Raw genomic sequence first — 23,997 nt, forward strand, 5'->3', positions numbered from 1 at the left:
CTGTGTGGAATCGCTATACATATCCTTGTTCCTTGTTTGATGGTTATGACTGGCTGCTTGGCAATCAAGTTCATCAATATAATGGATCCTTGGATACTACTTAGGTGCAAAATTGAATCCGGCTCAATTGAGGATGCTCCTCTGAGTTTATCACTTAGCAAATTTCTCACTGTCACAGTGAAGGTTGCCCTCTGCTAGTCCCATGCTCTAATGAGTGCTGACACACTTGAATTTACTATAGATCATTATTAGGCCATCTTCAAGTTGATAGATTAGCTATTAAACGGCCCTCTTTGTGTTCAGAGTTGTCAAGATAGCCTGATTTTTTTATGATCAGTCTCATACACCTTTTGTCATTTATACTATACAGTAAGTTGCTTTAATACCTCCCCCTGCTTTGCTGATCTCATGTCCTTACTCTTGTGCTTCGACTTCATTTCTGTCACATGTGTTCTTGGGTCTTGCATTTTTAACCTACTTGCAGCATAGGTAAGCCACCAACTTAGCTCTGAGTGTCCCTTTCCTTTCCGCTTATTAGCTTGCCACTATTCAAAGTCAAACTGCCTTCCTTGCAAATGCTCTTTACACTCGATTATCGTTGCACTCTTACAAAGGCAGTTGTCTTATTGCTTTACACTATGTGTGTATTTTACTATCCTCTTCGACTAAATGGTATGAACTATGTGAGGATAGATAGAAGGTAAGTTCTATCTGTTTCTGTGCTGTCCGATTTCCCACTTTCTTCCTATAGCACAAAGCAAGAGCTGGGCTCATCACATGGCCCATCACATGGGCTCACCATCAAGGGGACTGATGCTTCTATATGATAAATGACAGACCATCCCACGTCTAAGAGTGGTTTGCGTCTTCTATTTCTCCTGAGATACTAAGAATAGTGGTTGCGTTCACAACTGTGATGGACATCACTGATTCCCTCCTAGCTAATCACTCAAGTCAATGTGGGTTCGCTATACATATATCCATGTACCTTGATTGATAGATATGACTGGCAGTCGAGTGCATTAATATCGTGAATCCATGGGTACCAATGGGCTCATAAATCAATTTCGGCTTAACCGTAAATGCTGCTCTGACGTTATAACTTTGCAAAGTGCTAACTATGAAAGCCTTTTTTGTTATTACTACTCTCATTCCCTTATGTGCGCCAGTATAATTCCAGGCACTTTGTCAGGTGCATATTCGGCAACCATCTTGAAGTCGATTACAGGTTGGCCACTATATTGCTCTCTTTGTGTTTAACATTGCCGAGGTAGCCTCATCCATTTGTGTTCAGTCTCATGCACTATTTTTCATGTGTACTATAATTGTAAGTCGCATTGGTGTTTCTCCGCGGTTTCGCCGAATTCACATCTATAGTCCTACACTTCGATGAAGAGGTTCGTCCAGTTAGTCACACACGACTGTTTCGTCGAACTCGCGGTGCTAGGTAGAATACATATGGGTGAGTGGCTCAAGGATTAGACGGTTCTTCTAATCTTGACTGTTTTGCAGATGAAACGGTGGACAGCTGGGAAAGCTGTATATTTACTGGTGGATCTTCATCATTTTGGGTGACAAGAAGACTTCTATTCAATTCGAAGGGCAGACAAGATACGCAGGATTGGTCTTCTTGATGTATGCCTTGAATTTCAAAGACGTGTTCTCAGCTGTTAAATGGCACTCTGCGGCTTCGCCTCCCTTGGCACAGCACATTTCAGATGGAATGGGTTCGACTACTCTATTCCGCAAGGTAGACCAACGCTCTATCATACTAATATTGTCCTCATGCTCTATCAAGTAAACGGCATCAAAGAGTTCCTTATCGATTCTTGTGAGTGAAGCTAATGATCGAGCGGGTTTGGATGAAAGTAAAAGAACCTAAATAAGGTTTATATGGTAGCCTGTATACTGGTGTAGGAACAACGACAATGTTACTGGCCGAAAGTGAGCTTCTCATTCCTGCTATTTTGTGTCGTAACGTTGGTTTATTCTTCTATTAGTCATTCTTATGATGCGAGTTTATGCCTTGTTCGGAGGAGCCGGGAAAACGTTACTTTCACTCATCACGCTGACGCTACTTCTCTTCGGTTTCAACATTGTACAACTCCTATTTGACCTCGGTAAGCAATTACAGTCGATTATTGTCCACTAGAATCTGAAAATGTCTCCCACTAACATGGCACTTAAGAGATCCTGGATAGTGGTCAAATACCCATTTTCGTCGAATCAAGAAATGTTTACGGATGCTTATTTGCCCTCGGTATGTCCGGCGTCGCATGGATAGTGACCTCTTCCGCCGAGCTACTTTTATGCATTCTCGTTGTCTGGAAGACTGTGCAAGTGAAGAAGCTCAAGCTCCCGGCGCGCATCTCGAGGCTAGAGAGTGGTCAGACGAAGACGCAAGACATCACCACATTAATGGCAAAAGACTCCATCGCATATTTTGCTGTGTAGGCTCTCTGTTAATTCCTCATATTCCAGTCCCCGATAACCATCATTCAGAATATTCTCAGTTTGTCTTTTCGGCGCTATCTTCACGTTTGTCACCGAGCGTGCTAATCTCGTGGGCGGATCGTGAGTCGATACTAAATCTATTCATTTGTGACATCGACCTTACTGTACCACTAGTCTTTTTTTATACTGGCATGATAATCGAAATACCTACCAAACGATTGTGGTAACGATCATGACAATTCTTGCTTCGAAGATGCTCATCGGTCTTCGTGCCGAGTGCTATGTTCCAGTCGGGATGGTCGCAACTGAGCTGTTTTGGGACGCCCAGGGTGTAGAACGCTCTAATTTTCAGACCGCCAGTGATAGTACGGAATGAGTTTCCCATTGGAAGTCTTGCTTAGGTGTTTATCATCAGCAGATAGTATAAGGTAGTCTATAATTGAATGCTTTGCATATGACGTTTCTTCAACTTTCTTGAATGCAGTGTAATCGTTTAGCCATGGACAATTAGAGTCCAATAATATAAATTCATTACAATGCTGAGATAAGTGCATGCAATGGCAAGAAGGCATCTGTCTAAGAATACGAGAGAAGTGAAAAGAGCAAAGACAAATTTAGTGTCAGTAGCGTGACCTTCTTGTGACGTGTTACGACACGACCACATCTCCGAACCTGACCGCCACGACAGACTGCCGCCCGACCAGGAACGCTCCTTATCCTGAATTATCGCAATATCTTTATGGTAACAATATTCTTGTTGTTTTTCCGCCATCATGTCTCCAAGGCACTCTTGAGACTCTAGCAGACGAAGCAGACTTGCTCACCCTGGGTTGTACAGCTATGTTGAAAAAGTGTTCGTCTTTCCTGATTAAGAAATGCATTAGTAAGTGATTTGCATTAATTTATTAGGCAGTTTGAGACACGAGATGAAGGTTTGACGCGTCTCAAACTGCCTAATAAATTAATGCAAATCACTTACTAATGTATCTGCCTAATCAAGAAAGATGAACACTTTTTCAACATAGCTGTACAAGAAGCAACGCCGGAGGAGCACTGCTTCCTTCAAGATTGAAGCCATCAGAGATTCTATCCTCAGACGTATTACTTCCCTATCTACTGTCAACTCTTTCTAGTATTGTTGTCCAAGGAGTACGTCATGATTCAACAAGAAGGTTTATTTCGATCATCTTGCAGTGTGAAGACCAATAATACAGGAGCTCTCTATTCTGATCTGTAGGGGGCACAGCTGTGATGACAGTGTAAAATGACAATTTGTGGATTCAAATCGAATTTCAATGTGTCAAAAGGGATCTTTTTTTCTTTGGGGTGGACGACAGATCGGAATTATGAACAACTTGAGAACATGATGTGGCGGCGCACCGGGCATCTCAGGCTGAACATTGGATTTAGTTTCTTACTTCTGATCTTGTCCCTGTCAAATGCCTCTGGAGAGGGTCTGCTGTTTTGTTTCTTTGACTCTGAGTCGGAACGCCACCGAGTCTCCTTATCTACACTTTAAGGTACAGTAAGTTTACTTTATCTCTGGATTCTGTGTCTTTTTGATTCCTTTCTGTAGCAGAAAGTGACAGTTTCATGTTTACCAGACTACCTGGTGCCAATTAAGATGTTTGGGCTCATCATGTAAGTGCTCTATTAAGAGGACTGCTTCTACTGCATTTGACAAAGCAGCAGACTGTCCTCAGTTTAGGAGCATTAGTTTCATCCCACATCAATTTCTTCAGACAGGCTGAGAGTGGCTGTTGCATTCACATCCCTGATTGTCTGTGGACCAATCACTCAAGCTTATAGGGAATTGCCAAATGTTGCCATACACCTTGTTTGACAGTTGCAGCTAGCAGTTGAGCGCACCAATATGATCGGCCCTTGGTTGCAAATGGAGCACATAAAATCAAATCCGGCTCAACTGTGAATGCCGCTATAAAGTTATAACTTCGCAAATTGCTCACCACAAAAGCCATTCTCTATTATCCTCACGTTCTAATGGCTGAGGTGGAGAAACACACTTCGACGACCACGTTCAAGTTGATTACAGGTCAGCCATTATATTGCTCCATTTTGTATTCAGTTTCGCGGAAATAATCTGCTTTATTTGTGGGCAGTCTCTTGTACTACTTTTTTTTTGTATTATATTAGTAAGTCGCGTTGATAACTGTCTGCAGTCTCGTTTAACGCACGTCCATAGTCTTACACTTCGATGAAGAGGTTCGTCCGCTTAGCTACTTGCTTCCATCCCACCTGACATGTTAGCGGACTAGGTCGAATATATATGGGTGAGTCGCCTAGCAAATTAGATGGATATTTTAGATGTAACTTTTGCAGACCAGACGATGGACATCCGGGAAAGTCGCATATTTACTTGTAGGTCTTCGCCATTTAAAGGAACAGATCTTTCTCTTCACTCCTAAGAACAGACAAGATACCTTGGTTCTGTTTTCTTGATGTGAGGCTCGAACCGCAAAGGCGTACGCTCTGTTGACAACGACTCTTGTAGCTTAGCGACCCTCGGCACAGCCCATATCAAATGGAATGAGCATGGCTTTCCTATTTTCGATGGTAAGCCACTGTCCTGCCTGATTACTATTGTTCTTATGTTTGGAATAGCTCATGGCATTAAAGCATTCTTAATCGATTCTTGTGAGTGAAATCAACGCTCAAATGGACTTCTATGAAATTTAACGAATCCACCGTAGGTTTTACCGGTCACTTGTACACTGGATTAGGTACCATGGTGATTTTGCTGGCAGAAAGTGAGTTTCTCACATGTGCTATTCTGTGTCGAATCGTTGATATACTGTTTGTTAGTCATTCTCATGATGCGAGTTTATGCATTGTTCGGAGGTGGAAGGGGAAAGCTGCTTTCATTCACCATACTGACACTGCTTCTCTTCGGGTTCAACATCCTGCAGGTTACAATCGCTCTTGGTACGAAATCAAATTCGCTATCCTAACTCGAACCTGAAAGCCTGTCTCATTGAAATGACACTTAAGATGAAGTGGATGTGGGCGCGAGACCCTTCGTCCGTCAGTCACTGGGCAATTTTGGATGCGTGGATGGCCACCCTATGTCCGGCATCGCATGGACAATGACCTCTTCCGTCGAGCTACTTCTATTTCTTCTCGTTCTATGGAAGACTATGCAACTGAAGGAGCTTAGCCTTCCGACACGTATTTCCATGCCAAGGGATGGCCCGATGAAGACGCAGAGTATCACCGCATTGATGGCAAGAGACTCCATTGTATACTTTGCTGTGTAGGTCCTATGTTCACTTCTTTCATGGCAGTTCTTAATAGCTATCATTTAGAATATTCTCTGTTTGTTTTCTCGGCGCTCTCTTAACGTTTCTCTACGAACATTCTAATAGAGTGAACTCATTGTGAGTCCGATGTTACACCTATTTACTCCGTGATCATCGACTTTCTCTTTGGACAGTACCAAGTTTCTCGACTTCATCGGCTGTAACGCGAACGCATACCAAACAATCGTAGTAACAATCATGACAATTCTCGCTCCGAAGATGCTCATCAATCTTCGCGCAGAGCACTATGGTCCGGTTGGGATAATCGCAACTGAGCTTTCCTGGGATTTCCGAGTCTAGAACGTTCTGGTCTGCAGACTACCAGCGATGTCACAGAATGGATCACCTATTTGGCAATCTCATGTTACTGGTATTATCAATAGCTGCTATCACTGTAACTGAATTCCGTGCTTTTGACTATTTATTTGGATTTATTTCACTTTATTCTTCTATTTTATTTAACTTTCATTAATTCCTAAGTTTTGTCGATGCAGGAGCAACCTATGTCAAGACATGTATCTACATGTAGCTCTATCACTAGGTCTTTTCCTGATGAAGTTATATATATATAATCAAATATGTTGTAATGCACAGTGTGATAATGTATAAATCTAATAATGAATGACTTTTTCTCAAGTCTGAATAGCTATCCTCTGCTAAAATGCAATGTCAAAATATAAGAGTTGAATAATGGCCTTTCCCAGCACTATACATGTTGGCCTACTCTACTGTATATACATGCTACAAGGAGTCTGGTAAAAAATGAAAATTGCTTAGCAACTCTATGTACTCCCTCTTTAAGAGTTTGTACTATTATGCATATAGAAATGAAGATACTTCGTTATTGGAAGTATGCATAATGAACAGGAAAGAGGAAGACGAAAAAACTATTTACAAAGTAGAGATAAGTACATGCATTCGTAAGAAGTTTCTATCTGGCAAAAAAAGCAGGAACGAAAACAATTGTGATAGCAATGTGGAGTTTCTACTTTCTACTTTTGACTTTTGCACGCGTATTCGTTACGGCCATACTTGTACACACAAGAAATATTCAGACAGAACGATAGACAAGATAGAACAGAGAACCTAAGGAATATGCATGAGCCGATCACCTCAACAACCATCGGTTCATTCAACTTCATCGGCCTTTAGGTATCTTCGACCAAGTTATCCATTGGAAGAAGCAGAGCTATCGTCGAGTTTAGGAGCGTGTCCAGACCCTACGTCCACGCACCCAGGTGCTCAAGACGGTACCATTCTTGTCAAGGACGACGAGATCAGCGTCTGCCTCAGGTCGGAGTGTACCTTTCTTATTCTCAATTCTGAGACACCTGTTCAAGGAAAAAAAATGTCGTCAGCAATGATTATAAATGCATATATGGAAGAAATAAGAAAAGGACACGAACTTGGCTGGGTTGAATGTTGTACATTTGAGGGCTTCACCGAGCGTGCAACCTGTGAAGCGGACGAAGTTGCGTACGCAAGTGTCGAGTGTCACAACGCTATGAGACGAATGGGAGACGCGGTATGAAATGAGTCCGCGGAATTTCGTTTATCAGTTGTAGAGGAGACAAACCTTCCGGCAAGAGTATCGGTGCCCTCAATGTAAAGCCTGACGCCTTCTTTGACGACACGTCGTCCATCGCGCCAATCGTATGTCCCGTCTGGCATGTTTGGATCCAGGATCTTCATTGCTGATCAAACGGACGTCATTAGTGAGACCATGTCGTCAAAAACAACAGATAATATTAACCATCAGTCACCAAGATGCATCCGTCCTTATGTGCAGTGTATGCCAACTAAAAGTCGCACAGGTCCAATTTTTTCTTGGAACTCATAACTCAGAAGAGAAAACGTACCCGAACAGAGTTAGGGTGCGAATGCACTCCATCAACGATCATCCCATAGAACGGACGCTTCATGTCTGATTGAGTCACATCCAATTTCGATAGTTCGCTTTGGCTCAGTTGCACTGGAGAGGAACGGAATATTGGGGTATGCGGTGGAGTATCATTCTCGTCAAGCGCTTCTGCACCACCTGCTTCGACGGATTCGATGGCACCAGCAAAGCTCGTCCCAGTCGGACTCATCGTACCACTCGGGGAAATTAACCCTTCTTCATTCGGCTTGGATTTCGTTTCCGAACTGGAGATGAGGCTTGCAGGAGTCGCACCTAGCAGACCAATGATGCCAGGGTCGCGATGGTGCAACTGAGGCATCGCATTGAATAAATGCGTCACCATCCGCGCACCCCGGCGTACTGCACGGGCAGCAGTATCCGTACCAGATACACTGTGGCCGATAGCGATGCATACTCCGCGTCTCGTCAATGTACCTATGACGTCCGTTCCGCGCTCAAGAATCCCTGGAAGCTCGGGAGCGAGCGTTATCATCCGTACACCGACGCTGTCCGCGTTTGAACTTGCCGAGAGGACCCAATCCTCGTGATGGGCGAGCGCGTCGGCGCCATATACTGTTTCGACGTCTGCAATTCCCTTCGCCGCGTCCTTGAGGAAGGGGAGGGCGTGTGCACCACGTTTGGTGGCAGAGATGAAAGGACCTTCAGCATGCCAGCCAAGTAAAGTGGCACCGCCGTATGGATATTCCGGTGTAGCTACGGGGCTATGAGGACGAAGCAGCCGCAAGAGCGAAGGGTATAAGGAACATTCTTGAGTCTAGATTGGGAATTTGAGCAAACAAGTCGCGATAGTAAATTGACCATACACACAATGATCGTCGGGAGTAATCTATTTTTAAACAATTTAGCAGGCAGCCAATAGAAAATTACATAGATATGATACGCACGAAGTGACTCCGGTCTCAACGATACGTCGAGCAATCATATCAAGACCGTCACGATATACAACGTCATCTCCATTATATACGGAGAAGTCAAAGCCATATGCACCGTTAAGCTGAATATCGAGGAGTCCCGGGCTGCAACAAAGGCACGTTAGTTTCGAAAGACATTTCGAAGCAAGAAACACTTGCCTAAGGATATTTCCTCCGAGGTCTATCACCGTATCGGGCCGTTCCTTGCGAAGGAAGAAAGTCCTCTAGTAGTAAAATAGGTTAAGATTCACATGTCACTGATGTACAGGATGGGCAATACGATGCAAGAAGAGCTCCAAGCATTCAAGGTTGATATCGTGCACCAGTGTATGAAGGTGGGATACCAGCATAGGACATTAAATGTTATCACCTACCTGGGCATCAACGATGACACCGCGACGCTCATCGATCCAAAGATCCTTTTCTAGCAAGGAGCCATCCTCCTGTGCAAGCAAGCAATTCGTGAAGCATACAAGACCATTTCCAGAATTCATTTGCGAATCTTCAATAGCCGTCGTCATTGTATCTTCGTCGGGTTAGCGGCAGCAAGAGGGCCCAAGGCAGATGGCAGTCTAAGGTAGAGAGCTGCCAGCATGACAAGTGCTGAAACGCAGGCTTTATTAGAGGCAAATTTATCTTCGGCGTTGAGATCCGTGCTGGCTGGAAAGGATCGAGACTGACGAAAGAATGAAGTACCATGTGGTTCATTCACTGCTTCTGAAGCCGATACGATCCGAGACGAGTACTTTCGCGCACGTTCCTTGTGCTTCTCAGCGTCTGGAGCTAACTTTGATTCCGCGTGCTAATGATCCGACTCACGATGAGCTGGCATACTACCACTTCGCGTTGTAGAGAGCATTGAAGAGCAGGGTCTGGCTAGAGTAGGGTATCGTCGGCCGGACCGAAGCTGAGACCGTCAGAACATCGATCTTTTTTTGGTCACGGGGTGCCAGCGCGTCCGATCACGTGTATTTCAAGCGCCGCTTTAGCTTTCCTTCATTACACTTTCAGGCTTCATGGAACAAAAATGTTCAAAATAAATAATATAAAGTAAAGTAAAGTGCAATGCCAAAAACACAGCATGAACCTGCTGTAGCGATAATTGAGGATAATAGCAGCTGCATAAGATTTCCAATACGAAATTCATTCCACAACATCGGCGGAGATCCGCAGACCAGAACGTTCCGCATTCTGGACGTCCCAAGAAAGCTCTGTTGCGGTTATCCCGGCTGAGCCATAATATTCCGCACGAATATTGATGAGCATTTTTGGAGCGAGAATCGTCATGACTGTTACTGCAATAGTAAAGTACGCGTTTTGATTATAGAATAGGAATATCGAAATTTTGCTCTGGACGGGAAATTAACAGGCATATCGCAAAAATTCATACGCTTGACGCACATCTGTCAAACCACGTTCACGAATAAAACTTATAATGGCACCGAGAAGACAAACAGAGAATATTCTAATCGATAATCAATCAGTGAAAGTACAGGAAAGTAAAGGAAAATCTAATGCTTACATGGCAAAGTACATAATGGAGTCTCTCGCCATTAACGTTGTGATGTCCTGCGTATTTGCAAGGTGGCCCTTTGACTGTGGGTTGCATGTTGGGATTCTGAACTTCTTCAGCTGTATAGTCTTCCAGAGGATGAGAAGAAATAGAAGCAGCTCGACAGAAGAAGCCACTATCCATGCCACCCCGGCCATCCTAGGTACGAGTAGGCATCCAATATTGGCTATTACTGGAAGGTAGATACCAGGTACTGTATCAATATTCGAAGCTTTGCAACAATGAATTCAATGAGATGATCCCTCAGATTCCATAATACAATAACGAGAGTACAAATTCCTTACGAAGATTTAATGTGAGTTGTACAATATTGAACCCAAAGAGGAGTAATGTCAGTGTGACGAATAGAATCAGCAGTTTTGTTGACGCTCCGAATAATGCGTGAACTCGCATCATGAGAATGACTAGAAAAAGTTTAATCGATATTGCCACATGATATTTGGAATTGGAAGCTCGCTTTTAGCCATTAGCATTGCCATGGTCCCCAATCCAGTGTACAGATGTCCAGATAGGCCTATGTGGGACGGGTCCTTTAATTTTTATCGAAGCACATCTGCTCATTGCATTTACTTACAAGAACTAAAGAGCCCTGCGATTCCGCCATTAGAGCCATTGCAATAAGATGAAACGGTGGTGTACCTCGTGAAACAGGGTTGTCAATCTTATCCCATCCGTTGTGGACTGTACCAATGGAGGCCAAGCTACATAATGTCACAACCACCGGACAGAACGCCTTCGAAGTTCAATACATACATCAAGAAGACTGAACCAAGATATCTTGTCTGTTGTTCGGAGTGAAGGGGAATTCTCCTACTGCTGCAATTGTGAAAACCTACAAGTAAATACGCGACTTTCCCGGTCGTCCACCGTTTCATCTGCAAAGAGTCGAGTTCTACAATTACCATCTGATCCCTCGACCGCTTACCCATATATATTCAACCTAGCACAGCATATTAGACGAGATATACAAGCGTAGCAAGCCGAGCGAACCTCTTCATCTAAATGTGAGACTAAGGTCATGAGCGAAACGAGGCTACGGAGAGCTATCAGCGCGACATACTAGTATAATACAGGTGAAAGGTATTGCATGAGACTGGCCGCATGCGAGTCAGATCATATCAGCAACGCTGGACAAAATGAGATCCATATGCTGGCTGACCTGTTAGCGACTTGCAGACAGTCGCTGAAACCAGTGAGAAGGAGTTGGGGCCCATTATAGTGTGACGCTGGTGGAGATTGAGCTCTGTTGCGAATCCTGTGCGACGTTATAAGCTCAGTACCACACACGATGAAGCCGGGTTTGATTTAAGAGACCAAGTTATTTTAGATCTGTGCTGAATTTCTAAATAAACTGTCAAATAAGGGGCATGTCTGCGGTCAGCACAGCTAGTGGTGTTCTTAGTATACTCCGCAGCGTGGATAGCCTATCGCCCTTGATGAAGCGCTCAATCGACCAGCGCAATCGCCTTGATTCATGTGAAACAATTGTGGTCAAGTGGAGCTCCCGGCTCCAGGAACAAGTAGACTTTGTGCCTTCAAAGTACAAATGTTGCAGACTGATACTCTCCAGTTCTTCGAATCGAAGCAGCGTAACGGGTGGAATCAGACTCCTTAACTGCAGAGTCGGTCAACTGAGAGACACGCACGACTTCAGGAGTGAAGCCCCGAGTTAACTTTTTTGACGGTCCGAGAGATTTCGGCGCCGTCCTTTCCCTCGTCATGTCCTTCACGTGTTCCTTCATAATTTCTGGTCTGTCATCTATCCGAAGAAAGTGAAAATTCCATTTTGAGAGTAGATTTCCCCTGCAGTTGCTGTATTCGTTCACATAATAGTTTGTTGACTGTTTCACTGTGTACAGACCGAACTCGTGAATTTCATGGTCACTGTACTACTTACCAAACATCCTGACAGAACGGGTGTGCAAATTTCAAAACGAGCCTTTGTCCATGATGTACTTTTCTTACGGTCACGTGCAAACTATAACTTCATGTGACGGATCATACTGCACAAAAAACTTAGAAGAGTCCAACTTGAAAGACCGAGAGATGCAATTAGCAGGGTAAGTAACATGGAATGTTGTGCTGAATTGACATTATCACAATGTAAATCGTCGCAAGCGATTGAACGAAACGAAACTGATCATCTGCCTGACTACCATATTCACATTACTGAAGTTTAACCTCGTGAGTCCGTCAATTAGATTATTTTACTCTTAGTATCATGTCTTAATTGAACTCTGCTTAGCTCATAAAAACCCTCGAACATTCAAATGAATTATAATGTTTTCTAAATTCCATCTAAAATGCAATTATATCTATCCTAGTCACTTCATACACTTACTAACACTCAACAAAAATCATCCCAACCCCACTTCTCAGAAGTAAATATTCCTCTCCATACTCTCAAGTATCTTCGGATGACTAAGCACACCATACATTGGGTCGCAAGGAAGAACAACAGAAATCAACGTCTTGAACTCATCCGGTACTGGCCGAACGGCAGTAGCGTCGACGTAATCCTGAATGTCCTTGTATAATTCCTCACACCGTGTACTCATAAAGGCGTATAGGGGCTGGAGCGAACACATGTCGATGTCTTCGCTTTCAAAGTACTGGAGGTTGGGGCAGAGGACAGTATAGTTACTTGGATCATCTTCAAATTTGGATTTGGAATCAGAGTCAGAATCGGTGTTGGGATTGGAATTGATATTGGTGGTCGATGAAGGTTGACTAATAGGTGCAATTGATGAGCTGGGGACAGCGTCAAGTTCCATAGGAGCGTCTGAGGTTTGCATTTTGCTCTCCCTTACTTCCTCGATAGTTGGCATGGGCCTTGCTTCGGCTAGGTCCGCAACTTCAGGAAGCAAGCTTGGCGTCAGTGCTGCCAAAACACCATCCGTAACCGATTCATCGACAAAGCACTCGAGATCGGGGGATAATCTAAGCAACTCAATGATCTCCGCTTCAAGCATATGTGTTCCCGAGAAAATCATACTTTCGAGGCTCGCTCCAGATCGTACAAGGAGGTTCCGTAGGTTAGGGAACGGCGACCAATCGAACAGATGGTTCATGTTCAACTCCAGTTTTGTGAGCTTAGGGACATCGAGGACATCGAGCAATACACCCGGTTGCTCGAATTGCGAGTTAGCTGCAAAGTAGGTGATCTCTAGAGAGTCGAGGTAAGGTAGACGGCGAATGCGTTGATCTTGGAGCGGACGAGCACCCTCGCCTGTACCGTAGACACGGAGGGTAAGATGTTCAAGGTTTGGAGCCATATCGATCCACGTGATACAGTCGTGAATTGACGCGCAGAAGTGGAGTTCGAGCATCGAGAGCGATTTGAAGGTGTCTCGGTTTCCAGTGGGTAGCGGGGCGATGAGTGGGGTGATGAGGCGAACAGTTTCCAGCGAGTTATTCGACGAGAAGTCGTAGATAACTGGGTGCTCGTGGATTCCGAGATATTGAGACGAAATGCAAAGGTGTTCCAGCGCATTCACGCCCTTGACAAGTGCATTCAGCACTGGTGTCGCATGGCTGACTTCTGGTACTGTGAGTTCGACGACTCGCCAACGGTTCGAGCAGGTCATAAGAACGCCGATGAAGTCCTCGATGCCTTTGATCACGGCTGGGTCCATCTCCATTCTGTGCTCAAAGCTGAACAGACGTTCGCCATCCCCTATGAGGTTCGCCAACCTCACGCCGAACGGTAGTGCGCCGGATCGTTCTATCCATAACTTCAGGAGGGATGTGTTGTCATTGATCCGGTCCGGCTGACGCGTGAAGCAGACGCCTCTCCAGAGTTGACGAGTGTTCAAAGCAACATTCCGCCAATGCCGACATATCCAGCTGAGCACTAGCGGTGCATGAAGAGGACTTGGGGTGGCACAGTCAAGATAGTCGACTTCTAGACACTCAAGAAAGATCAGTGACAGCACCTCATCCGGAACGTACCCAGCTCTTGACCTCAATTGACCATTAATGAGTGACATGCAAGGAATGTATGTCCAATGTGCTGAGCAAAAGGAAACGTTATGTATCCACTGCTGAAGGAGTGAAGCAGCGAACGAGACGGGTTAGAAGAAGGTGATAGCGAGGAAAGGACGGTTCCAAAGCTTCCGGTCATTGCGAGAGGAGGACAGTCAGATATATATTGCGAATGGCACCCACCCAGGAGCGCAGCACTGCGGCAAACACTGAACAGGGTGCTCAAGAGCAAGTGTCACGTAAGCAATTTTGCTACCAATCGGTCGCAGAGGACTGATGTTATCGCAAAGTATCGATTTATCATCCAGAGTCGTATAAGCAGCACGCAAAGATCGTAGTACGACCCATTCAAGGATGTCTGCTGGTTTGGTCGATACAATTTTTAAAATATAGGAACATTAGCCTTGTAAGCACAGTGAGTTGCTCCAGGCAACCTTTGTTCCCGAATACAGAACGTTATTATTTGACTGGCGAACCAGCGGCATCCATAGCAGAAAGCAATCCTGAAAGCTCGACAAGTTCATCACCCGAGGCGATTAAGAAGGAGAAATGCTGCTTGGAGTTTGCGTAACCTTATGTAGGCCATCAAGCGTTGTGGCTGATCTAGAATAAGAAGGTCTTGAGTTATCGCGGTGCCATTTGACTGTTCTGAGGCTCATCTACCGCACGCATAGAGCCTATCCCTGATACTCAGAGGGAGCGATTAGTAAGAAAGTTTGCAAAAGTGAATGGATCGAGACAACGGAAACTATAGGGAATTGTCGTGCAACCTCAACATAACGGCTCTCCATGCGCGACCTTTGAAAGGTAAGAAGAGAGGGCAATTCTGACCATGAATTACATAGATAGCTTCAACTTTGGTAGTTACGTCGCATGAGATCGTCATTGTTGCTGCTCTGCGAACGGATTTTCTATTTCTTCGAAACCGTCAACGGGATTAAGCAATGTAATGGTGGGTCCGCGAAGGACAACTAAACCAAGGGACCGCTTGCGTGGTTCAGGTTCTAGATGTCATCAGACAGAGCGCAAAATAGGAAAAGTACAAAGAAACGACACACCATGAAGCTGCTCTTCGACATCATCAAGTACAAGGTTGAGTAATTGATCATAGCCTTTCAGAATGCCTGTCACTGGTGGCCAAACGGGTGATCATTAAGAGCGCATTCAACACGAGCTAAATAAAACGAGACATACCTTCGCGTCCACCAGTAAACTTGACACGTATCCGTTCGTTCATGTATTTTTGGAGGTCGAGGATAGCTTCACGTTTTGGTTTGTCTGCCTGCTGTGCGCCTTGCGCGCCGACTCGACCGCCTCGAGCGGCTGGTCCACCACGGGACGCAAAACCCCTTGCTAAACCGCGTCCCTGTGAATATAGTTTCTTTCAGCTGTAGCCCACAAAAAGCGAAGAAAGAGATGAACGTGCCCTGTCTGCCATGAATGCGTGGTTAGTAGGTGACAAGGAGTGTTATTACCATATCGCGACGTTGTAATCGTGAGAACTGGCCACACATTATGTGATCACATTAGATAGACCCCTTACCCAACTTGCGTCTTCGTTCTTGTTCGTCCATACCGTTCCCTTCCACGGTCCACTCCCTCTCCATCCTCTTTAAAATTTACGCAGATTTAGATTTCTGCACAGTCAAAATACTCTACAAGCAGCGGGACACGATGAATGCCGCCGAGCTCTTAAACAACTCGCTTTCGCCTGGTGCGTTCCGCGTGCTTTTTACTTTCCCCGCGTCGATGGCGCTGATGCTCCGCCTATCTCATTTGAATAGTCGCGGCGACGCGTCAACAAGCCACTGAGCAGCTCGAAGCTGTCGCAAGGGATAACTATGTGCGTTTTTGACGCGTATCCTCAACAGTGAACGCGGGTCATTGTAATCTCTGGTTCTAACAAATAACTTTCAGCCCGGCTATTTGGTCACGCTATCGTCCGAGCTTGCGAATGAGGCGCAATCCATCACCATCCGCAATGCCGCAGGTATCGCGCTCAAAAACGCGCTAACTGCACGTGTACGTGTCTCGTGTTTTGCTACCATCGTGCATGTATCCGCAATCCTGAGCCACGTTCACAGGAGGCAACCCGTCAACAAGAGTACCAGAACCGATGGCTAGCACTCCCGCAAGAGCCCAAGAACAAGGTCAAGCAAGAGGCTCTGATGACTCTCAGCTCGAGTTCGACGAAGGCTGGTGGAGTTGCTGCGCAGGTTGTAGCCGCGGTTGCCGCAGTAGAGCTATCCAACAATCAATGGCCAGAAGTTATCGAGATCTTGCTTCGCTTCATGGACAACACTGAAAATACAAACTTGCGAATTGCAACCCTCCAGACAATAGGTTACATTTGTGAGAGTATCGTAAGCAACATGATCCTCGCTTCTTTGTTTTCATTTTGAGAAATCCTCCTTTTTTAGAAACCTGAAATTTTAAGCATGCGATCAAATGAGATCTTAACTGCTGTAATTCACGGAGCTCGCAAGGAAGAGCCGTCAACCGAGGTTCAGCTTTCAGCTATTAATGCTCTTTACAACTCATTAGAATTCGTCCGAGACAACTTTGAACGTGAGGTGCGTGAACGGGTGCTGCGCCCACTCGGCTTTTTATTAAATTATGTTCAGGGTGAGCGGAATTACATTATGCAAGTCGTGTGTGAAGCAACACAAAATCCGTCCGTACCCGTGCAAGTGGGCGCCTTCGAGTGTCTTGTTCGAATCATGAGCCTTTACTATGACAAGATGGCATTTTACATGGAGCGGGCGCTTTTCGGCGTATGTAGAATTCTGCACGTGACCAACGAAGCGCTAAAATTTGCATTTAGTTGACGGTCCTGGGTATGAAACATCCGGAAGATAACATTGCTCTGCAAGCTGTAGAATTTTGGTCAACTGTATGCGAAGAGGAAATTGAACTGGCGATTGAAGCTGCAGAGGTACGTACCAACTTCCATGTCCCCAACAAAAAATGCCGTTGACTTAGTGTTGACATCATAGGCCGCGGAGTACGGCGAACCGCCCGAGACTGAGTCAAAGAACTTCGCGAAGATTGCTCTCCCTGAGATTGTTCCCGTGCTTCTTGGCTTACTAACTCATCAGGACGAAGATGCTGAGGAAGATGAATGGAACGTATCCATGGCAGCAGCAACCTGCTTGTCTCTCCTTGCGCAGACTGTTGCAGATGCAATCGTGCCTGCTGTTATACCCTTTATTGAGTCGAACATCAAGGCTCAAGATTGGCACCAGCGTGAAGCGGCTGTGATGACGTTTGGCTCTATTCTTGATGGTCCAGATCCAACAGTGCTTGCACCTCTTGTCACCCAGGCCCTACCTATCCTCGTCGAGATGACGCGCGATGAGAATATTCTTGTTAAGGACACTGTCGCTTGGACTCTTGGTCGAATTTGTGATTTACTCGTCGGTTCTTTGAAGCCTGACGTGCATTTGCACCCGCTCATCTCAGCACTTGTGGCCTCACTTGAAGATAAACCACGCATCGTGGCAAACTGCTGTTGGGCTTTGATGAACCTTAGCGATCAGCTTGGAGCGTTCGATGAAGAAGAGGGTGCGCCAGCTGGTAACCCTCTAACACCATATTACGAAGGGATTGTGACTGCTCTTCTCAGAGTCACAGATAGGTGAGTTATATCTGTGGTTTCTCTTAACATTTAACTAATAATGGTTGGTTGTAGCACTGGAAACGAGTCCAACTTCCGTACATCAGCGTACGAAGCCTTGGCATCATACGTAACTCATGCTACCCCCGAATCGATCACCGTTGTCCAGAACACCGCACTCACTGTTCTGTCGCGTATGGAACAATTGCTGGGCATGCAGAACCAACTGCTAGGCATTGACGATCGCAACAACTGGAATGAGTTACAGAGCAACCTCTGCAGTGTCTTGATTGTTTGTACCCTTTCTATTCTTTTGATATCTTGGGCTGATTATACATCAACAGAGCATTGTCCGTAAACTGAACGATGGAATTGAGCCACTAGCAAACCAAATTATGACCGTGCTCCTCGGACTCATCCAGTCTGTCAAGACATCTACTGTGCTGGAAGATGCCTTCCTCGTTGTGGGAACCATGGCCTCAGCTCTCGAAGTGAAGTTCTCGCCCTACATCCAGGCCTTCCTGCCATTCCTGTACCCAGCGTTGAAGGCCCATGAGGATACGCAACTGTGCACAGTTGCTATTGGTGTCATTGGGGACATCGCACGTGCGCTCGGCGAACAGAGTGCACAATATGCCGGACCGTTCTTGCAGGTGCTGTTTGAGAACTTGTCCAGTGAGACGTTGAATCGCAATGTCAAAATCCCGATTCTGTCATGTTTTGGCGATATTGCGATGGCAATCGGGCCGGGCTTCGAGCCTTACCTTGATCATACCATGGGTGTTCTACGTCAAGCCAGCTCAATCGTACCAAATCCTGTAAGTGTCGATCTTGCACTGGCTTTATCGCCGTTGAACTCAATTCAATATAGATGGACTATGAGCTCCTGGACTATGTTACTTCCCTTCGAGAGGGAATACTCGAGGCTTACACGGGAATCGTTGTGGGTTTCAAAAATACGGAAAAAGGTAAGTCCTGTTGGTACCTGTGCCGTGCCATGATCTCAGACTTTTTGTTCAGTACAAATGCTACTACCATACGCGCAGAGCATGTTGGAGCTTGTACAGCGCTGCCTTGCGGACGAGGAGCGTCCGGAATCCCTTGTGAAACTCGCATATGGCTTGGTTGGTGATTTGGCCGATGCATTCCCTAATGGTCAAATTAAACAACTACTCTTGTCGGAGTGGTTAGCACAATCATTGCGGCAGAAGGCAAGATTGTCGGGAGATGCAAAGAAAACTGCGCGCTGGGCTCGCGAGGTTCGTACATTGTATTGAATCCTCCCGGTTTCTGAGAGTTAACTTGTTTTCCTTCTGCAGATGGTCAAACGTGCTACGGCATAGATGTGGACACCGGTTTTAATTCTTCTATTTCCCCCGTTTATAATTGTCTTCTGCAGTACATTTCTTCCTTTCTCTCCTCTCCTATTCCGTTTCATCATTATGGCAAAGTTTACGGTATATTCTGCACTCATCATCACTTGCTCTCTAACGGAGGGCTCATCACGGCCGCAAATCATCGCAATATTTCAATCCGCATGTAGTAGAATGTTTGGTGTTGACTTGACTTATAGTCGTCGCACATCTGATTTCTTTTTTCCCCTCCTTTTTGAGTTTCATTCATAGTGTCACGGCCTTATTACATTCTTGATGCATCCCACTGTAGCCTTCCCCCATTTTATTGTTCCCGAGTCCAATTCCTGTTGCTACACGCTGTTAACGTTACATACTTTTGGGCGAAATTTCTCTTGTTTTTACGCTTTGTCCTGCACATGAATTAACTCCCTTTCCCACGCTCGCAATGATTAAGCTTTGAATTCTGCACAAAATTCTTACGGTGGCCCAGACGTGTATACTTAAACTTCCTTCATTTCTTGACTTTTTATAATGGATATTAAGTTCTTTGGCCTAAGCTGATTATCCTATGCTTCGGCCCATTTTGAGCTTGGGAGCTTATAATTTTGATCAAAGGCCAGAATTTGCTTTACTGTTCGTTCGTCCGTTCGTTTCCATCTGCACCCATTCCCATAAATCAGCAAGATCTATTTCCCCGTACCAATTCACACATACAGTAGGGCTTAGCTCTTTTCTGAAGTTAAGCTCAGATGTCGCCGCCTTAAATCAGACGCGTCATGGTCACGTGCTGCTTAGATGCACTTTGCTGCTTGAAACGCGACTCTTGAGATGTGATCGCAATGTCGGGCACGAATGCCCCACTCGAGTCAGAGGTTCCCGCGCGAGTTGCGCAATATAACATGCTGTTATGCGTCCAGTGAGCGTGTTTGCGGTTGGTCAGCCAGGCTGACCTAGACGTGCTGATGTTTTATATGGGGCAGTACACTCCCAGCATAGTGATACAAGCCGCATCTATATGCAGCTTGGAAGTCAGATAGGGGTCTAGCTCGTCCTCTTTCTTGCTCACTCACTGTCGTTCTTTTCTGTTCTTTCCTCTGTCCCCCTCCTTCACGCTCTTTACCTCTTTCCTCGATGAATGGAGCTCTAGTGGCTTCCTCCGGGTATCTGCCGGACGAAGTCATGTCGGAGATATTCCTCCGTTGCTTGGAGCCTGACGACCTCGGCTGCATCGCTCCTTCATCCTCCTCTGCTCCTCTTTTGCTTTCTTGGGTCTGTAGACGCTGGCGGAAAATCTCTCTCGCTACCCCGCAACTCTGGACAGGAATTAACTTGCAAGACTTGACACAAGATGGGCTATTTACAGTTAGCAGGACGGCGCTTCTGAACTTGCTGGATTTGTGGATTAATAGGTCGAAATCGTGTCCAATCTCGATCAAGTTCTCGTATACTGATCTATCGGAGAACGACCGTGGACGCATGGTACTGTTCTTGCCAGAGCACAATGGCGACAGTACATACTTGAAGGACGTGAATGCGCTCATCGACAAATTGTTATCTTGTCAACAACGCTGGCGTGCACTGTCCATGATTGTTCTGGACCTTTCTTCAGTTGAGAGACTGCTACAAGCCATCTCGAACTGTCCTGCTTCACCTTTGCTCGAGCATCTCAGTATCTCAACGCAGTACCTTGGTATATTCGGCGAGATTCGGACGTACAACCTTGCGCTCTCATCTCAACTTCGTACGATACGCATCCTAAGTCCATTAATCGTACCTGAATCAAATGGTATTCGTCTTGACCTGCTCACAGAGCTCGAACTGAAGTTCTGCTCGTCGATGGTCGGTTGTTTGCAATGGCTTGACAAAGCGCCGAACCTCGAGACGCTCAAGATACGCTTCTTCACTGCAGATGTCGAACAGCTCGAGAATGAAACTCGAATCCGCCGATTGGAGAAGCTAACCAACTTGCAAGTCTCCTCGTTCTCGTCAGATTCTGATCCAGCAGCATTCATCAACCTCCTAGAATTCCCCTCCCTTACAGAGCTGTTTGTGGACATGAACGACCTGATAGATGCAGAGAATTGGACCTGCGTGCTTGACTTACTGAAGCGATCTCATCCACCTGCTTTCCATGCGATGACACTCCTTGGGACACCCATGACCACTGAACAGATCTTAGAATGCCTTCGTATGACACCCAAGTTGACTTGCTTCAGATTAGGGACGATCACAGATGAGATTTTACAGGCTCTCAGCACCTCTACACCAAAACAGCCCAAATCAAAATCAGAAGCACCACTGCTTCCGTTGCTTGAAGCGTTGGAAGTTGAGGATGTGGAAAACTGCTCCTTTGCTTCACTTGTCAACTTTGTTTCCTCTCGATGCAAGGACAAACGTCTACCTACAGAAGAGTCTGGGTCTGTGATAGACAACTCGAAGAACGAGGACACTTCAAAACAGATGCCTCAACCTCTACCTCAATCCAATGACAACAGCAACGGCCCATACAAAACACTAGAGATCATGGTCATCCCCTTCGACTCAGATTACGCATTCATAAGCCATCCAGACGTCATCGAGTGCGTAGAAAAAGGTTTGGATGTCGTACACAGATCTCCAGCTTTCGAGGTCCTGCCACCCAGCAGAGTAGCCATGCATCTTCGGAACATAGGTGTGAATGGTCCTGACCAGGAGGGTGTCGCTACTACCGATTGAGCATCTGGGGATATTGGATGGCTCGAACAGCGGTGCTTTTGTAGTGCCTTTGCTTCTTTTGGGTCTTGTCTGACTTCATGTTGACCTAATTTATGATCCTTTTATCCGAATACATGTATGAAGGTACACATATACTGCCGTTTTTGACTGCATTCTGTCGATGCCAATACACACGCACTTTCTCCCTTGTTCTCCACGTTAGCACTTCAATACATATTTTGATCGCTAACCTACATTTTTGGTTACCTCATGTGGAGAGTCTTGTATTTGCATGTTGACGACCCGCATCATTCAGACACAAATATATTAACGAACGGATACGGTTAGATTTCATATTTTCCGAATATTAAGAACAATACGATACATGACATGCTGCTGCTGCATTTCATTTAAAAGCATACGAAATCAAATTGCATGACACAGCGTTGGTTGAAACTATTGAAAGCTTATGGCAGAGGATGAAAAGAAAAAGGCTAATGCAATAACATTGACGATTGACGGTGAATCATTGAATGTGCAGAGCAACAAAGAAAGAAGTGAATGTGAATTCTGGACTCTGATCAGTTAAGAGTGGCTAACTTAGGCCAAAGTCAATGGTAGATAAGTGATGGATGGGACGATCTCCGTATCCATGTATGAGCCGTCTTCATACGACGGGCTAGAGGTAAAGTAACTTGAGTCACGACGTGCTAAGAGAGGTCTCGACAATGAGCGCACGAACGAACTGCGTGGACCCATGAGTGCATGCAGAGTAGCGCAAAGTTATAGTTGTAACTGCGATACAGCACGAGAGAAGCGTTCCTCCCATCCTGGCGAAGCCGTTGAGATAGCCTGTCCAGTCTGGTTTTCCCCAGGATACTCCACACGATTCGATGTTGGTGAGTTCGCAACAGAGGAGGACCCCACCCTGTTATTATCGTACCCAGGACCGATTCTGGACGACTCATGCTCGTGATGAGAGATAGTCGCGCAATGCGAGCTGGCATCTTGTTCCATGCCCATCTCTTGGACCATCTCTGGTATTTCTGATGACTGGATATCTGATAACCTAAGGGGAGGTAGCGGCTTATCCATCGACGCGCGCATTGATCGCGGACTAGAGGAAGGTTGGCTGGTCACATTACTATCTCTTCCTTCTTCCGATTCCCTTCCCGGCTGATCTTCAGCTTGTATAGGCACAGTGATTCTATGCGACCTAGACGTAACAGGCTGATGACGATACCGACCCTGACCTGGTCCTTGGCTGGTCGCCGGATGCTGTTGCTGTTGCTTCCTCTCTTGCGCCCGTTGAGCACCGTTCGAACCTTGTCGAGGACGCTGTTGCTGCTCAGACGTATGATCCTGCTTGTGTGATCGTCGCTCCGGTGATGGTGCGCGTGGAGAGCTGAAGTCTGCGGTACGCGGCGACGTCGAGGATACAGGAGACAACGAGCCTGGCGATCCAGCCGACCCGGAAACAGAACCACCCTGCGAGCTACCAGAAGAAACCGGCGAATCCGTTGGGCTCGCAAGGTCCAACGAGAATTGAGCGTTCGCCAAGTGCTGCATCCCAAATCTGGGACCTTGCGAATGCATCTGCGCTTGTATAAAGGAATAACTATGCGTCTGCGTCTGAGATTGCCTACGCGCGAAATGAGGCACATGTGAAGAAAGATGCGGCGATGAAAATTGCTGTAAAGAATGCCGTTGCGCAGAGGCATGGCGGCTTGAGACATTCGGTGAGGTCGGCGAAGACCAAAAAGAGGAAGGAGACATGCCCGAGTGCGGCGACGATGGCGAAATGTTAGTAGATTGTATAGGTTGAAGAGTTGGTAAACGACCAAATGCAAGTTGACCTGGTGAAGGAGAATGAGAAGGTGAAGAATTCTGAGAAGCATTGCTGGACGGAGGGTGAAGTTGCGTCGATGCAAAAGAAGATGCAGCCGGAGTTGGCGGTCCGACTATTGTAGAATTAGAATGGGTATGGGCGTGTATGGGACGAGAAGTCAGGTGCTGTCGTGCCTCGCTGGAGTTTCTCGAAGGAGACGACTCGGTTGACTGCTGCGACTGTCCTAATGCTTGCGCTTGAGCCTGTGCGTGCGCATGAGCGAGGTAGAGTTGCTGCTGATACAGAACCAACGGGTTCACGGTAACATTCGCAGGTGCAGAGGA

At 45.9% G+C, this 23,997-nt stretch overlaps 9 protein-coding genes across 9 annotated transcripts; 4 read left to right on the forward strand and 5 right to left on the reverse strand.

Annotated features, from left to right (window-relative positions):
• Positions 1-1,785: 1,785 nt before the first annotated feature.
• FOMMEDRAFT_27217 (uncharacterized protein) lies at positions 1,786-2,454 on the forward strand (the record flags this gene model as incomplete). The annotated part of the gene is made up of 5 exons (XM_007264657.1): positions 1,786-1,831; positions 1,888-1,944; positions 2,001-2,120; positions 2,202-2,260; positions 2,332-2,454. The coding sequence occupies 5 exons, from the start codon at positions 1,786-1,788 to the stop codon at positions 2,452-2,454; spliced, it is 405 nt and encodes a 134-aa protein (XP_007264719.1).
• Positions 2,455-4,455: 2,001 nt separating this feature from the next.
• Positions 4,456-5,729, forward strand: FOMMEDRAFT_27218 (uncharacterized protein; the record flags this gene model as incomplete). The annotated part of the gene is made up of 8 exons (XM_007264658.1): positions 4,456-4,507; positions 4,658-4,677; positions 4,887-4,915; positions 4,967-5,028; positions 5,077-5,109; positions 5,166-5,222; positions 5,278-5,397; positions 5,464-5,729. The coding sequence occupies 8 exons, from the start codon at positions 4,456-4,458 to the stop codon at positions 5,727-5,729; spliced, it is 639 nt and encodes a 212-aa protein (XP_007264720.1).
• A 700-nt stretch (positions 5,730-6,429) lies between these two features.
• Positions 6,430-9,190, reverse strand: FOMMEDRAFT_166672 (Metallo-dependent hydrolase). Its single transcript, XM_007264659.1, has 8 exons — positions 8,978-9,190; positions 8,577-8,827; positions 8,500-8,518; positions 7,631-8,446; positions 7,525-7,570; positions 7,348-7,465; positions 7,178-7,273; positions 6,430-7,102 (listed from the first exon to the last, which is right to left on the reverse strand). Exons 1-8 carry the CDS (start codon positions 9,122-9,124, stop codon positions 6,973-6,975), a joined length of 1,623 nt encoding a protein of 540 aa, XP_007264721.1. The 5' UTR covers positions 9,125-9,190; the 3' UTR covers positions 6,430-6,972.
• Positions 9,191-9,746: 556 nt separating this feature from the next.
• On the reverse strand, positions 9,747-10,313 carry FOMMEDRAFT_154089 (uncharacterized protein; the record flags this gene model as incomplete). Its single annotated transcript, XM_007264660.1, has 3 exons — positions 9,747-9,953; positions 10,005-10,068; positions 10,126-10,313. The coding sequence occupies 3 exons, from the start codon at positions 10,311-10,313 to the stop codon at positions 9,747-9,749; spliced, it is 459 nt and encodes a 152-aa protein (XP_007264722.1).
• Positions 10,314-12,551: 2,238 nt separating this feature from the next.
• FOMMEDRAFT_154090 (uncharacterized protein) lies at positions 12,552-14,165 on the reverse strand (the record flags this gene model as incomplete). The annotated part of the gene is made up of 1 exon (XM_007264661.1): positions 12,552-14,165. One exon carries the CDS (start codon positions 14,163-14,165, stop codon positions 12,552-12,554), a length of 1,614 nt encoding a protein of 537 aa, XP_007264723.1.
• Positions 14,166-14,881: 716 nt separating this feature from the next.
• On the reverse strand, positions 14,882-15,598 carry FOMMEDRAFT_139584 (U6 snRNA-associated Sm-like protein LSm7; the record flags this gene model as incomplete). The annotated part of the gene is made up of 4 exons (XM_007264662.1): positions 14,882-15,164; positions 15,219-15,290; positions 15,355-15,526; positions 15,560-15,598. The coding sequence occupies 4 exons, from the start codon at positions 15,596-15,598 to the stop codon at positions 15,043-15,045; spliced, it is 405 nt and encodes a 134-aa protein (XP_007264724.1). The 3' UTR covers positions 14,882-15,042.
• Positions 15,599-15,755: 157 nt separating this feature from the next.
• On the forward strand, positions 15,756-19,575 carry FOMMEDRAFT_18637 (ARM repeat-containing protein). The gene is made up of 13 exons (XM_007264663.1): positions 15,756-15,874; positions 15,945-16,003; positions 16,078-16,182; positions 16,245-16,523; positions 16,581-16,733; positions 16,785-16,934; positions 16,985-17,095; positions 17,157-17,797; positions 17,852-18,068; positions 18,121-18,594; positions 18,648-18,744; positions 18,797-19,035; positions 19,096-19,575. The coding sequence occupies exons 1-13, from the start codon at positions 15,835-15,837 to the stop codon at positions 19,117-19,119; spliced, it is 2,589 nt and encodes an 862-aa protein (XP_007264725.1). The 5' UTR covers positions 15,756-15,834; the 3' UTR covers positions 19,120-19,575.
• A 395-nt stretch (positions 19,576-19,970) lies between these two features.
• FOMMEDRAFT_27223 (uncharacterized protein) lies at positions 19,971-21,846 on the forward strand (the record flags this gene model as incomplete). The annotated part of the gene is made up of 2 exons (XM_007264664.1): positions 19,971-20,047; positions 20,409-21,846. 2 exons carry the CDS (start codon positions 19,971-19,973, stop codon positions 21,844-21,846), a joined length of 1,515 nt encoding a protein of 504 aa, XP_007264726.1.
• Positions 21,847-22,190: 344 nt separating this feature from the next.
• Positions 22,191-23,599, reverse strand: FOMMEDRAFT_18638 (uncharacterized protein). Its single transcript, XM_007264665.1, has one exon. The coding sequence runs from the start codon at positions 23,419-23,421 to the stop codon at positions 22,609-22,611; it is 813 nt and encodes a 270-aa protein (XP_007264727.1). The 5' UTR covers positions 23,422-23,599; the 3' UTR covers positions 22,191-22,608.
• Between the last annotated feature and the right edge of the window lie 398 nt (positions 23,600-23,997).

Source organism: Fomitiporia mediterranea, assembly GCF_000271605.1.
Source record: "Fomitiporia mediterranea MF3/22 unplaced genomic scaffold FOMMEscaffold_4, whole genome shotgun sequence".
Classification (NCBI taxonomy): domain Eukaryota; kingdom Fungi; phylum Basidiomycota; class Agaricomycetes; order Hymenochaetales; family Hymenochaetaceae; genus Fomitiporia; species Fomitiporia mediterranea.

Coding starts and splice junctions, on each gene's coding strand:
- FOMMEDRAFT_166672 (XM_007264659.1), bottom strand. CDS start 9,124: ATGACGACGGCTATTGAAGATTCGCAAATGAATTCTGGAAATGGTCTT. Junction 8,828..8,977: donor GTGTCATCGTTGATGCCCAG/GTAGGTGATAAC, acceptor TTTTACTACTAG/AGGACTTTCTTCCTTCGCAA. Junction 7,571..7,630: donor CGCACCCTAACTCTGTTCGG/GTACGTTTTCTC, acceptor TGCGACTTTTAG/TTGGCATACACTGCACATAA.
- FOMMEDRAFT_18637 (XM_007264663.1), top strand. CDS start 15,835: ATGAATGCCGCCGAGCTCTTAAACAACTCGCTTTCGCCTG. Junction 17,798..17,851: donor CTTCTCAGAGTCACAGATAG/GTGAGTTATATC, acceptor GGTTGGTTGTAG/CACTGGAAACGAGTCCAACT. Junction 18,595..18,647: donor GCTCAATCGTACCAAATCCT/GTAAGTGTCGAT, acceptor AATTCAATATAG/ATGGACTATGAGCTCCTGGA.
- FOMMEDRAFT_18638 (XM_007264665.1), bottom strand. CDS start 23,421: ATGCATTCGCAAGGTCCCAGATTTGGGATGCAGCACTTGGCGAACGCT.